Here is a 12,705-nt window from a genome sequence, read left to right as displayed (position 1 = left end):
TTTTAATATACTTTATTGGTTTTATTTTATTTTTTATTTTATTTTTACAGAGAGGAAGGGAGAGGGATAGAGAGTTAGAAACATCAATGAGAGAGAAACATTGATCAGCTGCCTCCTGCACACCTCCCACTGGGGATGTGCCTGCAACCCAGTTACATGCCCTTGACCATAATCGAACCCAGGACCCCTCAGTCCGCAGGCCGACGCTCTATCCACTGAGCCAAACCAGCTAGGGCAAGTTCATTCATTTTCATATTTTTATATATCGCATCATTTATTGAAAAAGTTTTATCACTCTCATTGAGTTTTTGTAGCTTTTTAAAATATAAAACCAGCACTTTGCCTTTTAGGGTTTTAGCTAGGCATTTTTATGATTTCTTCGGTGTGGCCACTTTATTTTATTTTTAAAAAATATATCTTTATTGATTTCAGAGAGGAAAGGAGAGGGAGAGAGAGAGATAGAAACATCAATGATGAGAGAGAATCATTGATTGGCTGCCTCCCGCACTAAAGCCCGAAACCCGGGCATGTGCCCTTGGCTGGAATCGAACCTGGGACCCTTCAGTCTGCAGGCTGATGCTCTATCCACTGAGCCAAACCAGCTAGGGCAGGTGTGGCCACTTTAAATGAGCAAAGCAGTGAGACCCCAGCCCTCCAAGCTGGTGTTCAAATCCTGGCAGGACTCCATCATGTCTGTGTGACCCAGGACCCAAGTCACTTAACATTCCTGACCATCAGGCGATAGAGGTGAGCCGAGAACCCCACACAGCACTCAGAACAGTCCTTGGCACAGCGTGTGAGTGCTCAGTCAATATTTGCTAGCCACCCACCATTATTATTCTTCACTATTCTTCTCCACATTCCTTGTCAGTCTCTCTAATCCTGTTTGCTCTTAAAGCTCTGGCTGCCCTTTAAAACTGCCCTGGAAGCTTATTAAAAATGCCAAATACCCCGTCACACACCCTTCCCATCCCCCCCCCCCCACCCCCGCCCCGAGAGCCTGGGTTTAATGGGTTGGAGTGGGACTTGGGTGTTGGTATTTAAAAAAAAAAAAAAAAAAATCCCCTGGTGATCCGAATGTGAAGGCAGGGGTAGGAACCGCTGCCCTAGGTCTGTTTGCTGTAAAGATTACATAACGTGAGGGACAGGAAATGCTTCACAGAGACTGCCCTGCCACAGTCAGCCTCACTAGGGCCATTCCTGTTTGTTTGTTTGTTTGCTAATCCTCACCTGAGGATATTTTTTCCATTGATTTTTAAAAATATATATTTTACTGATTTTTTACAGAGGGGAAGGGAGAAGGATAGAGAGTTAGAAACATCGATGAGAGAGAGAAACGTCAATCTGCTGCCTCCTGCACACCCCCCTACTGGGGATGTGCCCGAAACCAAGGCACATGCCCTTGACCAGAATCGAACCTGGGACCCTTTAGTCTGCAGGCCAACGCTCTATCCACTGAGCCACACCGGTTAGGGCTCCATTGATTTTTTTTAAAATAATATATTTTTATTGATTTCAGAGAGGAAGCAAGAGCTAGAAACATCAATGATGAGAGAGAATCATTGATCGGCTGCCTCCCGCATGCCCCCTATTGGGGATCGAGCCCGCAACCCCGGGCATGTGCCCTGACTGGGAATCGAACCCTGACCTCTTGGTTCACAGGTTGACACTCAACCACTGAGCCACACCAGCTGGGCTCCATTGATTTTTAGACAGAGTTGAAGGGAGAGACGGGGAGAGAGAGAAACATCGATGTGAGAGACACACATCAATCGGTTGCTTCTTGCACGCACCCGACAGGGGATCGAACCTACAACCCAGGTATGCACCCTTGACCAGGAATGAAACCCTGGGCCTTTTGGTGCGCCAGGCGAGGCTCTAACCGCTTAGCCACATCGGCCAGGGCTCGTCAATCCCGTCTTAATCTCAGAGGCACCACGGCAAAACGGTAGAGCCTGGAGCTGGACCACTCATGTCCGCCATGTTCAACTGGGTGACCTTGGTCAAGGAACTTGACCTTTCTGTGCCTCCATTTCTTTATCTGTAAAATACTTTATAATTGTGAAGACATACTGAGACAGTATGTAGGCATTTATGTAAGCCATGTGTGCTCAGGCGTTTTTATCTCCTCGAAGTAATGCATTATTTCATTACAATCTGCCACCATCATTTTTTTTTCACCCACCCCCATGAGATAATATATTTTAGGGGGCCCAGTATATGCTTAATAAATGTTAGTGTAGGCCCAGCCGGTGTTGCTCAGTGGCTGAGTGCCGACCCATGAACCTGCAGATCCTGGTTCCACTCCCCGGCATGGGCCTGCAGGAGGCAGCCAATCGATGATTCTCTCTCATCATTGATATTTCTTTTTTTTTTTTTTTAATATATTTTATTGATTTTCCACAGAGAGGAAGGGAGAGGGATAGAGAGCCAGAAACATCGATGAGAGAGAAACATCGATCAGCTGCCTCCTGCACACCCCCCACCGGAGATGTGCCCACAACCAAGGTACATGCCCCTGACCGGAATCGAACCCGGGACCCTTGAGTCCGCAGGCCGACGCTCTATCCACTGAGCCAAACCGGTCTCGGCATCATTGATATTTCTATCTCGCCCTCTCTCTTCCTCTATAAATGAATGAATGAATGAATGAATGAATGAATGAATGAATGAATGTTAGCTTGTATTGTATTACATTTCTCTGGGCCTCGGTTTCCTTTTAGATACAATGGGGACACTAATAGACTCTACCCGTATGAGGAAGAGGAGATGAATTCACACATGGCAGGCGCTTAGCACAGAGCCAGCCCCGGCTTTTCCACACTCAGTGGTTCTAGTTGTCACTACAGACCCACTTCCCTTTCTCGGAGCAGGCTGGGTCCATCCCGGGGAGAATTCAGAATTCTTTCTACTTTAGGAAAATAATAAGGTACGTCTACCATACAATATCATGGGGCTCCCCACGGGGGTCTGAGGCAGTCCTGGTAACCCCAATAATTTATCATTTGGCAACTACGTGTGGGCATGGCCACGGCCACAGGGCGGGGCATAAAGATGATGAACAGCCCCACGTTCATTCGCGGGCAGGGGGCAGGGGGCAGGGGGCAGGGGGCAGGGGGCAGGGGGCAGGGGGGGGGGCGGGGCACTCACGTAGATGAGGCCGGAGTAGTAGCGCTCGCGGAGGTTGTGCAGCACCGAGGCCTCGTTGAGGCAGGTCAGCTCGGCCATGTCCTCGGCTTTGCTGAACTTGGGCGGGTTCATGCGCTGGACCTGGTCGCGCGGCAGCCGCAGCCGCCGTCCGCTCTCCGCCAGCTCCACCTCCGCCTCTTCCTCGCCCTCATCTCGCAGCGCCGCCGCCTCGAACCCGTGCAGCTCCGACGGCACCCACACCAGGCGCCGCGCGGTCCACTCCACCTGCGGGGAGGGGCCCGAGCCCCCAGGCCCGACACCCACGCTGGGCCCACGGGCTGTGAACAGGAAGGGCTGGGCCGCCTCGGGCACCGGGCCTGTCCTGGGGGGCGCCTTCCGCCCGGGCACCGTCATGGTCGCTGCTGCCATGGTCTGCAAGGGAAGAGAAGAGGATCGAGGTCAAGTGGGGCACGAACGCCCCCTCCAAACCCCCCCCCAGGCAGTCCCCACTGTCTTTCTTCACCGGACCTCTTTTTATACTTCTGTAAAATGGGTCCACAGACCTCTTAGTTCATTTATTCACCTCTTCATTCATTCATTCTTCATTCATTCAGTAATTATGGAATAAGCCAGCCTGTGAGCCAGGCACTGTTCAAGGCTCCAGGCATGCAGCCATGCACATGCCAGAAAACGACCCCTGACTTTATAAGGCGTTTACAGCCTAGCCCTGTGCTGTCCAATACGAAGCCACCGCACCATGTGGCCACTGGGACTGAGGAAATAAATTTTTAATTGTATTCCATTTTAATTAATTTTAAATATAAATAGCCCCATGTGGCTGCGCGGCATTTGAAATGGAGAATCCAAACAGAGATGGAATTTTAAGTAGAACATATACACCAGATTCCTAGCTGATGACATAATGCAATAATATTTTGGACATATTGAGTTTTTGAAAATATATCTTTAACTTAATTTTTAAAAAATATATTTTATTGATTTTTTTACAGAGAGGAAGGGAGAGGGAGAGAGAGTTAGAAACATCGATGAGAGAGAAACATCGATCAGCTGCCTCCTGCACACCCCCCACTGGGGATGTGCCCGCAACCAAGGTACATGCCCTTGACCAGAATCGAACCTGGGACCTTTCAGTCCGCAGGCCAACGCTCTATCCACTGAGCCAAACCGGTTAGGGTGATTAACTTTTATTTTAAAAAAAGTTCCTCACCCAAGCCCTGGCCCATGTGACTCAGTGGTTACCAGAGGGTCCTGGGTTCGATTCCCAGTCAAGGGCACGTACTTGGGTTGCAGGTCCGATCCCTGCCCCCAGTTGAGGTGGGATTGGGAGGCAACCAATTGGTGTGTCTCAGTCACATCGGTGCTTCTCTCTCTCCCTCTCTCTCCCCCTCCCCGCTCCCTTCCACTCTCTCTAAAAATCAATGGGGGGGGGGGAATCCTCCCCCAAGATATGTTTATTGATTTTAGAGAGAGGAAGGGAGATAGGAAGAGAGAGAGAGAGAGAGAAACATCAATCGGTTGAACCCAAAACCTGGGTATGTGCTCTGACCGGGAATAGAACCTGCCACTTCTCAGTGTACGGGACAGTGTTTCAACCAACTGAACCACCTGATCAGGGCTAACATTAATTTTTAGTTTTTAAAAAAGTTTAATGATGCTACTAGAAAAATTTAAATTATACAGTTGGCTTGCATTATGTTTCTATTGAATGGTGCTGCTGTAATCCCAGGAGACAGATAAAAAGATAAATAATTATATAGTATGTTAAATAATGAGAAATGCCCAGGGGAAAAATAAGGCCGGGAACGGTGGGAGCTAGGGTTGAGAGGTGTTGCAGTTTTTAATTGGAGAGGCCAGGGAAGGCCTCTCTGATGTGGCATTTGAAAATAGACCTCAGAGAAATGAAGGGAGCAAGTCATGGGAATGTCAGGAGGAGAGCATTCCAGGCTGGGAGAACAGCCCGTGCAAAGGCCCTGAGGCAGGAGTGGACCTGTATGTCTGGCATTGCGAGAGGCCCGGGAGGCTGGAGTCTAGGGATGGAGGGGGAGAGGGTGGTAGGTGAGGTAAGACTGGGGGAGAAGCAGGCCAGGTTAGGTCATGATGAAGAACTTGACCTCTTAGCTGGGAGCCCTAGAAGGGTGTCAATCTGATGTCTGTCTCTCAGGTACCCAGACTACCTCTGGTCTGCCCCGTGCCTGCAGAACACACTCGAAACTCCACCTCAGTTAACAGTGCCTTCCTTCCCCCGGGCCTGGCTTCCTTCTCTGTATAATGGGGAGACTGGCCCCATTCCTTCACTCTGCCATTCAGGCAACCTTCCCTGAGGCCGAGGAGGCTGGGGGCCCGGAGACCAGTCAGCTCCCAGCCTTAAGGAGCTCCTGGTGATCCAGTTCTAGTCTCAGACGGTCACAACCCAACTGAGCAATAAGGGAGGCACTGGGTGAGCCAAAATGAGCAAGGTCCCTCTGCGCCCCCAATGGGGCCACAGACCAGGAGTGAACAGACCACAGCAATTCCGGAACGGTCTAAGCACCATCAGGAAAAACATGCTCCCATCACTCGATGGAGCCTCTATTCTTTTCCGCTGCCTCAGACATCCACATCGCCCTACCACCCCAGTCACAGCAATATATGTCTCCCCCACCTTGGTGCTTCTGCCTCTGCCCTCCAGGGCACCCACCTCCAAACTACCCCTGGAGAAGTCCCTTCAAAAACCTGGTGCCTCTTGAGGCACCCCCAGATCTGGTCCCGTCTGGCTCTCCTCTTTCCTGCAGAGCATTTGCCCCTGGCCCACTGCCTCCCAGACCCTTGCCTCTCCTGCCCGCCCAGCACCAGCAGTCCCCACCCACAGCTCTGCTTGCTCCCGAAGCTCTGGGGCCCCAAACCCTGGCCCCTGCACTCAAACAGGGTCCCATCACCAGCGGATGGCGTTTCGCCACCTCCCAGGCCCCAAATTGCCAAGGCTCACCCCAGGCCTCCAGGATGGCCCTGTTCCACCGGGAGCCCAGCCCATCCCTGGGACTTTACCCCCACCTTCACCCTACCCCGCCTCACCCACTTCCTCTCCGGCCCTCGGCCTTTGACCAGGAAAGGTTTGGGAGTTTTTGCAATGACCCAGGCCTGTATTTTCCCTCCCTAGAGCCAGGAGTCCAGGCTCCCAGCACCCTCATCACCCAGGACCAAGAAATCGAAACCCTCAGCCCCCTCCTCCCTTAGCCCCAGGAGTCCAGGCCCCCTCACCTCACTGCGGTGGCTGGGGATAGAGGTGAGGATGCCTGGGGGCTGATTCTGAGGACTGACAACAGCCCAGGCCAGGCATTGCTGCAGGCCTCAGCCTGAGCCCCTCCGGAAGCCCCACCCTCTTTTGCCAGCAGGAACGCCTCTGCCCGGGCTCATTACTGTCACCAGGGCAGGTGAAAGCACCTGCCCTGGGAGGGGCAGAGACTGCTGGGCTAGAAAAGGAAAAGGAGCCAGGGATCCGCCCCTGGGGCAAGGGTTGGGGCCCTTGGCATCCAGCCCTCTGACCTCAGCAGAATGCTAGTATTCAGGAGCCCCTCTTCCCCCAGACCCAGAAATCTGGGATCTCAGCCCCTCCTCCCTCAGACACAGGAGTCCAGGCCCCCAGTCCCTCCTCCCTCAGACCCAGGAGTCCAGGCCCCCAGCCCCTCCTCCCTCAGACCCAGGAGTCCAGGCCCCCAGCCCCTCCTCCCTCAGACCCAGGAGTCTAGGCTCCCAGCCCCTCCTCCCTCAGACCCAGGAGTCTAGGCTCCCAGCCCCTCCTCCCTCAGACCCAGGAGTCTAGGCTCCCAAGCCCCTTTCTCAAGCACAGGAGTCCAGGCCCCCAGCCCCTCTCCCTCAGACCCAGGAGTCCAGGCCCACAGCCCCTCCCGCAAACCCAGGATTCCGGACTCCCAGCCCCTCCTCCCTCAGACCCAGGAGTCCAGGCCCCCAGCCCCTCCTCCCTCAGACCCAGGAGTCCAGGCCCCCAGCCCCTCTCCCTCAGACCCAGGAGTCCAGGCCCCCAGCCTCCTCCTTCCTCAAACCCAGGATTCCGGACTCCCAGCCCCTCCTCCCTCAGACCCAGGGGTCCTACCTCCAGACCCAGAGTTCTGACCCGAGCGCCTTTCTCCCTCAAGACCTAGGAGTCCCGGCTCCCAGCGACGTCCTTACTGAGACTGGGATTCCTTGCCCCCATCCCCCCTCCTCGGAACCAGGATTCCGGCACCCAACCCACATTTCCCTGAGACCCAAGCGCGCGATCGCCGCCCCCCTTACCCCGCAGATCCTCGCCACTACCTGGGGGCGCCGGCCGGTGCGGGAAGCGGGAAGATGGGGAGGGGGCGCGGGAATCCCGAGTCCCTTTCAGAGCTCTCAGGTGAGGCTACCTCCACGGTCCAGCGCGGGGCGGGGCCACGTCGCGTCACTAGGAGGGAGCCAGGCTCTGATGTCACCCAGCACCTGCCCGGCTTGGGAAGGGGGCGGGTCCTGGAGCCAGGCCCTGGGCAGGGGGATGGGGGAGGCGGGATGAGCCAGTAGCCAGGTGGGCGGCCGCGGCGGCGGCGGCGACGGCGCCTGGGGCCCCTCCTCCCAGCGGGTAAAGGTCAGGTGCCCGCTGCGGAGAGGGCTGGCGACTCCAGGGTTCGAATCCCGCTCCAGCTTTTTGGGCCTCAACGTTCCTCTCTTGTCAATTACCGCCAACGAAATAAATAAAACGATATGGGAGAAAGAGCCAGCCCAGGGCTTAAATAAGCAACGCCCCAGGCCCTCACTTAATCTCTCTGAGCCTCAGTGTCCCCAGCCCTGGAAATGGGACTGCACGAGTTGTCTGCAGAGGGTAAGTGCCCCCAAGAAGACGACAAAACGCTGCTCTCGGTCCTGCGGAGCTGGTCTCCTCATGGGTGAAATGAGGACTAAATAGTGGCAAGCGCACCTACTACGTCCCTGGTGCTTTCTGCTCTTAGAACAGCTCTCGGAGTTTCAAGTCATAGAATGATCTCAAAAATAAAAAATAAAACAAAACAAACAAAACAAAACAACAATGAGATGGGGACAATGACCAGAATCTCTACTTCTCCGAGGGGGAAACCGAGGCACGGAAAGGCGAGGTAACGCGCTCAAGGTCAGTCAGGAAGAGGGAGCGTTGGGTTCAAGCCCCGGTCGTTTTCTGCCATTCTAAAGGGTTTCGGGGGAAACGTGTAGTATTTGGGTCCTCAAAGATGTCCATTTTCTCCTCTCATTTGGTAACCCCCTCCACCCGGCTTCCCCCTCTAAGCCAGAGGGCCCGCCGCCTTCCTCAGTGGACTCCTGTGGGATGGGAAAGGCTAAGGGACCCAGCACACGGTCCGTCTCCCAAGTGTTATCCTCAACTCCGGCCCCTTGCAGTCACCACCTCTGCCCAGCCTCCGTGTTCCCCTCTCTGTGAAATGGGTACAATATAGCCCACTTTGGGTTATAATTAAGGGACACTATTTAGTTACAAAAAATAAAAGCGCCCAAGCGCATTGGGGGTGCTTTACATACGTCTTTCCCCACCGCTCTGCCTCGGCCAGTCCCGACCCTGGTTTCGGGTCCGCAGTTTTTACAAGTGAAAACGGAGACACTGTCTTCTGGGGGCGGGCACTGGAGGCGATGACTCAGGTGTTAAAGGGTTCCAGGTCCCAAAGCGAGCCTCAGTTTCCCCGTCTACGGAATAGGCCCGGGGCCGCCGGTGAGGACCTCGACCCGGCCGTGCACACAGTAGGAACTCGCGTTGGGGGGCGGAGATAGTCGCCCCGCGCCGTCCCCCCCACCCCCCTAGCCGCAGTCCCGCAGTGCACAAGGTGAGTGTCCCCGTCACCGCTCCGGCCCCGCCACTTGCCCAGGCCTCCGGGGCCCGTTCGCAGCCCCGAGGCCCAGCCTCCCGGGCCCAGTCCGACTCCGCCGCCGCCGGCGGGCAGTGAACCCCGGCCACTCACCGGCTTCCAGGGCCGTCCCGAGGCTTCGGCCTGAGGAGAAAGAGGGGCGGGCCCGTCAGGAAAGCCCCGCCTACACGAGCTCAGAAGAGGCCAATCGGAGCCCGCTGCGGCATGCTACGGCCCCGCCCATGGGGGCGACGCGCCACCCAATCAAGAGAAGCAGCTGGCGAGCGAGGCCAATCAGAAGTTGTCGGAGTGTGCCAGCCGTGGGAAAAGAACCGCGCCTGAGTTCGGAGTCTGGCGGCGCGGTTGTGGGCGGGACCCGAGGCCTGACGGGCAGCGCGTTAGGCCAATGGCGAGGCGCGGCGGGCGGCTAGGGGTGGTAGGCCCTAGGGACCCGGTTGAATGGGTCGCTTTGTAAGGGAAGATGAATGGGGGCCTTTGTGAGCGCCCGCGTAGGGGGGGGACCGGCTGGAGGCCGGAATGCCTGGGTCCCCGGGGAACTGGCGGGCAGCAGAGACCGGAGAGAGAATTCACTTTTGTCGAACGCCGACCGCGTACCAGGCACTCTCCCAGGCTCTCACCCACCGGGGAGGTGTGGGCAGTGCCGTCCTTAATAATGATCATTCACTGAGTGCCCGGTGTATATGCCAGGAGCTGTGCTAAGCGCTTTCTTTACCTGCCTGATCTCATTTATTCCTTACAACTACCCTTCGGAATTGATGCTATTAAGATCTTCATCTTGCAGATGAGGTAAACCGAAGCTTAGGAAGAGGGTGTTAGTGGCCGAAAGCGACAGAGCTGGCAAGTGGCAAAGCAAGAACTCGGATCCCACTAAACCTGACTCCAGAAATTCTGCTTTTTTTTTGTCTCAGCAGGAAGTTATTTATTTGTTTGTTTATTGTTAATCCTCACCGGAGGATACCAGAGTTGAACCTCCTCCGGCCCACGCTCTATCCACTGAGCCAAACCAGCTAAGGCCAGAACTTCTGCCCTTAACCGCCATGCTACACCCAAACGTTGGTTAAGGCTTCCCAATTTACAGATGGGAAAACGAGCTCAAGAGAGTCAGGCGACTGCTCAAAGTCACAAAGAAAAGGCTCTGCTGAACCCCGAGGCAGTGACCAGGAATGCAGCTAACCTGTTGCTGGTGAGCCCTGCACCACTGGTCTTCGAGCTGTGTCCCCGTTTTACAGGTGGTCACTGAGGCTCCAGGAGGGGCAGTAGCTGGAGCTGCATGTCAATCAAGCCCACCCAGTCTACCAGCCTGGCTCTGCTGTTCAACAGCTGTGCGGGCTTGGGCCAGCTGCTGGCCCCTTTCGAGGTTCCATTTATTCCTGCATGGGTAGAATGGGGATGATGGCTCTCTGCCTCCCTCTGACAACCCCCCAAACACAGAGACTGTCTACTGCCGATGGGATCCTGTTAAACTTTCTTTCTGACAGCTCCCCTCCTCTGTTTAGAACCTTCCATGGCTCCGTCTCAGAGTAAAAGCCGATGTTCACACCATGGCCCACAAGGCCCTGCATGACACCTACCCCTCACCCCCCTACCCACCCCTGTCTGATCTCATCTCCTCTTCTTTTCTTTTTTTGTTAATCCTCACCCAAGGTTATTTTTTCTATTGATTTTTAGAGATAGTGAAAGGAAGGAGGGAGAGAGAAAGGAAGGAGAGAGAAAGAGAGAGAGAGAGAGAGATAGAGAGAGAGAGAGAGAGATGTGAGAGGGACACATCAATTGGTTGCCTCCCGCACTCGCCCTGACCCGGGGCCAGGGATCAAACCTGCAACCCAAGTCCGTGCCCCTGACCAGGAATCTAACCTGAGACCCTTCGGTGCGCAGGCCCAAGGTCTAATCACTGAGTCACGTGGGCCAGGGCTCTTCTCCTTTTCATTTGACTCCAGCCACACGGGCCTCTGGCCCTTCCTCAATTCCTCAAATACTTCCCAGGCACGGTCCTGCCCCAGGGCCTTCGCATTTACTTTTCCTTCCAGCAGGAATGCTCTTCCTGCTGCTTCTCTCTCACAGCCTCAGGTCGGCTCCACTGTCACTCCCGCAGGAGGCCTTTCCTGACCATTCCATACAGAGCCGCGCCCCTCCTCACTCTCTCCCCATGGCCCTGCTTTGTTTTAGCTCGTGGCTCTGGCAGAGTTTATTTCTTTATCCTCTGTCTCCCCACTAGAATGCAAGTCCCACGAGGGCAAGGATCTTTGTTTTGTTCAGTGATGGCTCTTCAGGGCCTGGCACACAGTAGGCACTCAGTAAGTGTCGAGTCTATACTGATAAGTATGAATTAAATGAGTCAGTGCATGCAGAGAGGAGTCCATGCGTGCAAAGAGCTGGTGCATTGGGAAAAGACTAAATAAACAGATAATGGCCCTGACCGGTGTGGCTCAGTGGATAGAGCATCGGCCTGCGGACTGAAGGGTCCCAGGTTCGATTCCCGTCAAGGGCATGTACCTTGGTTGCGGGCACATCCCCAGTAGGGGGTGTGCAGGAGGCAGCTGATCGATGTTTCTCTCTCATCGATGTTTCTAACTCTCTATCCCTCTCCCTTCCTCTCTGTAAAAACTCAATAAAATATAATTTAAAAATAAATAAATAAATAAACAGATAATGCTGAGTATCACCGTCAATATCTATTTCCCTACAAACAGCCTTCTGATCGCATGCGGGAGAGGAATGAGAGGGAGGAAGTCCAGAATGAGGGAAAGAGCCAGCGAAGGGGGAAGGGTGAGAGGTAAGAGGTGGGGAACGAAGAGACAGGAGGAGAGGCTGGCGCTGGGGGGAGGGCAGATATTGGTGCAAGCATCCAGCCCCCAGCGCACTGGCCTGGCAAGTCCTCGTGGGTAAGAAGCATTGACATGGCCAGGGCACTGCCCACTTCTATGCACTTGGGGACACCGAGCTCCAGGGAGGGGAGGACCTTTCTGAGGGCGTCTGCAGCTTGATTACGTGCTGGGAACATGACTGTCATCTCAATGCACCCTCGTGCCAGCCCCATGAGGTTGGCACTGTCATTTCCACACCTTATAGGCCAGCCATGTGCCCAGGGTCTCCTGGGCTCAGGCGGCACTAGGTCAGACCCCAGAGTGTGTGCTCTTAACCAAGACCGAGCTGAGGGCCCCTGTTACTCTGGCAGCGTGTCCTCCTTAGAAGTCTCCTGCACTGAGGGTGACAGGAGCTGCTGTTTAGCGAGTGCCGACTGTGTGCTGGACATTGTGTCCTATGTATGTATTAACTCACTCTACGGATTCTCTGGACAATCTTATGAGAGTGATGCTTTTATTATCCCCATTTGACTGATAGAAACCCGAGGCTCAGACCCATAAAAATTCCATGTGCCTGAGGGCACCAGGGAAGAATGTGGACTGGGACACAACTGACATTTCAACAGGAAAGCAAGCTCTGGCACCTGCATTCTAAACATATTCTGCCTGGTAACTGGTGATGTCATCAACCCTATTTAGGGCTAACTCTACCTGGCAACTAGGGATGTCATCATTCCCCCCGGGACCTAAACTGGAGATGTCATGAATTCTGCTCAGTCTCTGGAGTCATTGATGACATCAGTGAATGATAACATCAAGCTGAGGGTGTTCTATGAACTGGACGCCTGTACAAAGCACTTTAATAGTTTCTGATATTTATTTATTTTCCTTTT

General features: G+C 54.4%; 1 protein-coding gene across 1 annotated transcript in view; it reads right to left on the bottom strand.

Moving 5' to 3' along the window:
• Window positions 1-9,117, bottom strand: part of MYH14 (myosin heavy chain 14) — an 84,022-nt gene extending 74,905 nt beyond the window's left edge. The window contains exons 1-2 of the mRNA XM_028129390.2: window positions 9,102-9,117; window positions 3,151-3,561 (exon numbers count right to left, since the gene is read on the bottom strand). Coding sequence (XP_027985191.2) covers window positions 3,151-3,558 — 408 coding nt within the window. The 5' untranslated portion in view covers window positions 3,559-3,561; window positions 9,102-9,117. The remainder of the gene's footprint in view (window positions 1-3,150; window positions 3,562-9,101) is intronic.
• Window positions 9,118-12,705: the final 3,588 nt, after the last annotated feature.

This window comes from Eptesicus fuscus, chromosome 21 (genome assembly GCF_027574615.1).
Source record: "Eptesicus fuscus isolate TK198812 chromosome 21, DD_ASM_mEF_20220401, whole genome shotgun sequence".
In the NCBI taxonomy this organism is placed as follows: domain Eukaryota; kingdom Metazoa; phylum Chordata; class Mammalia; order Chiroptera; family Vespertilionidae; genus Eptesicus; species Eptesicus fuscus.
This window is presented reverse-complemented; position numbering and strand designations above follow the sequence as displayed.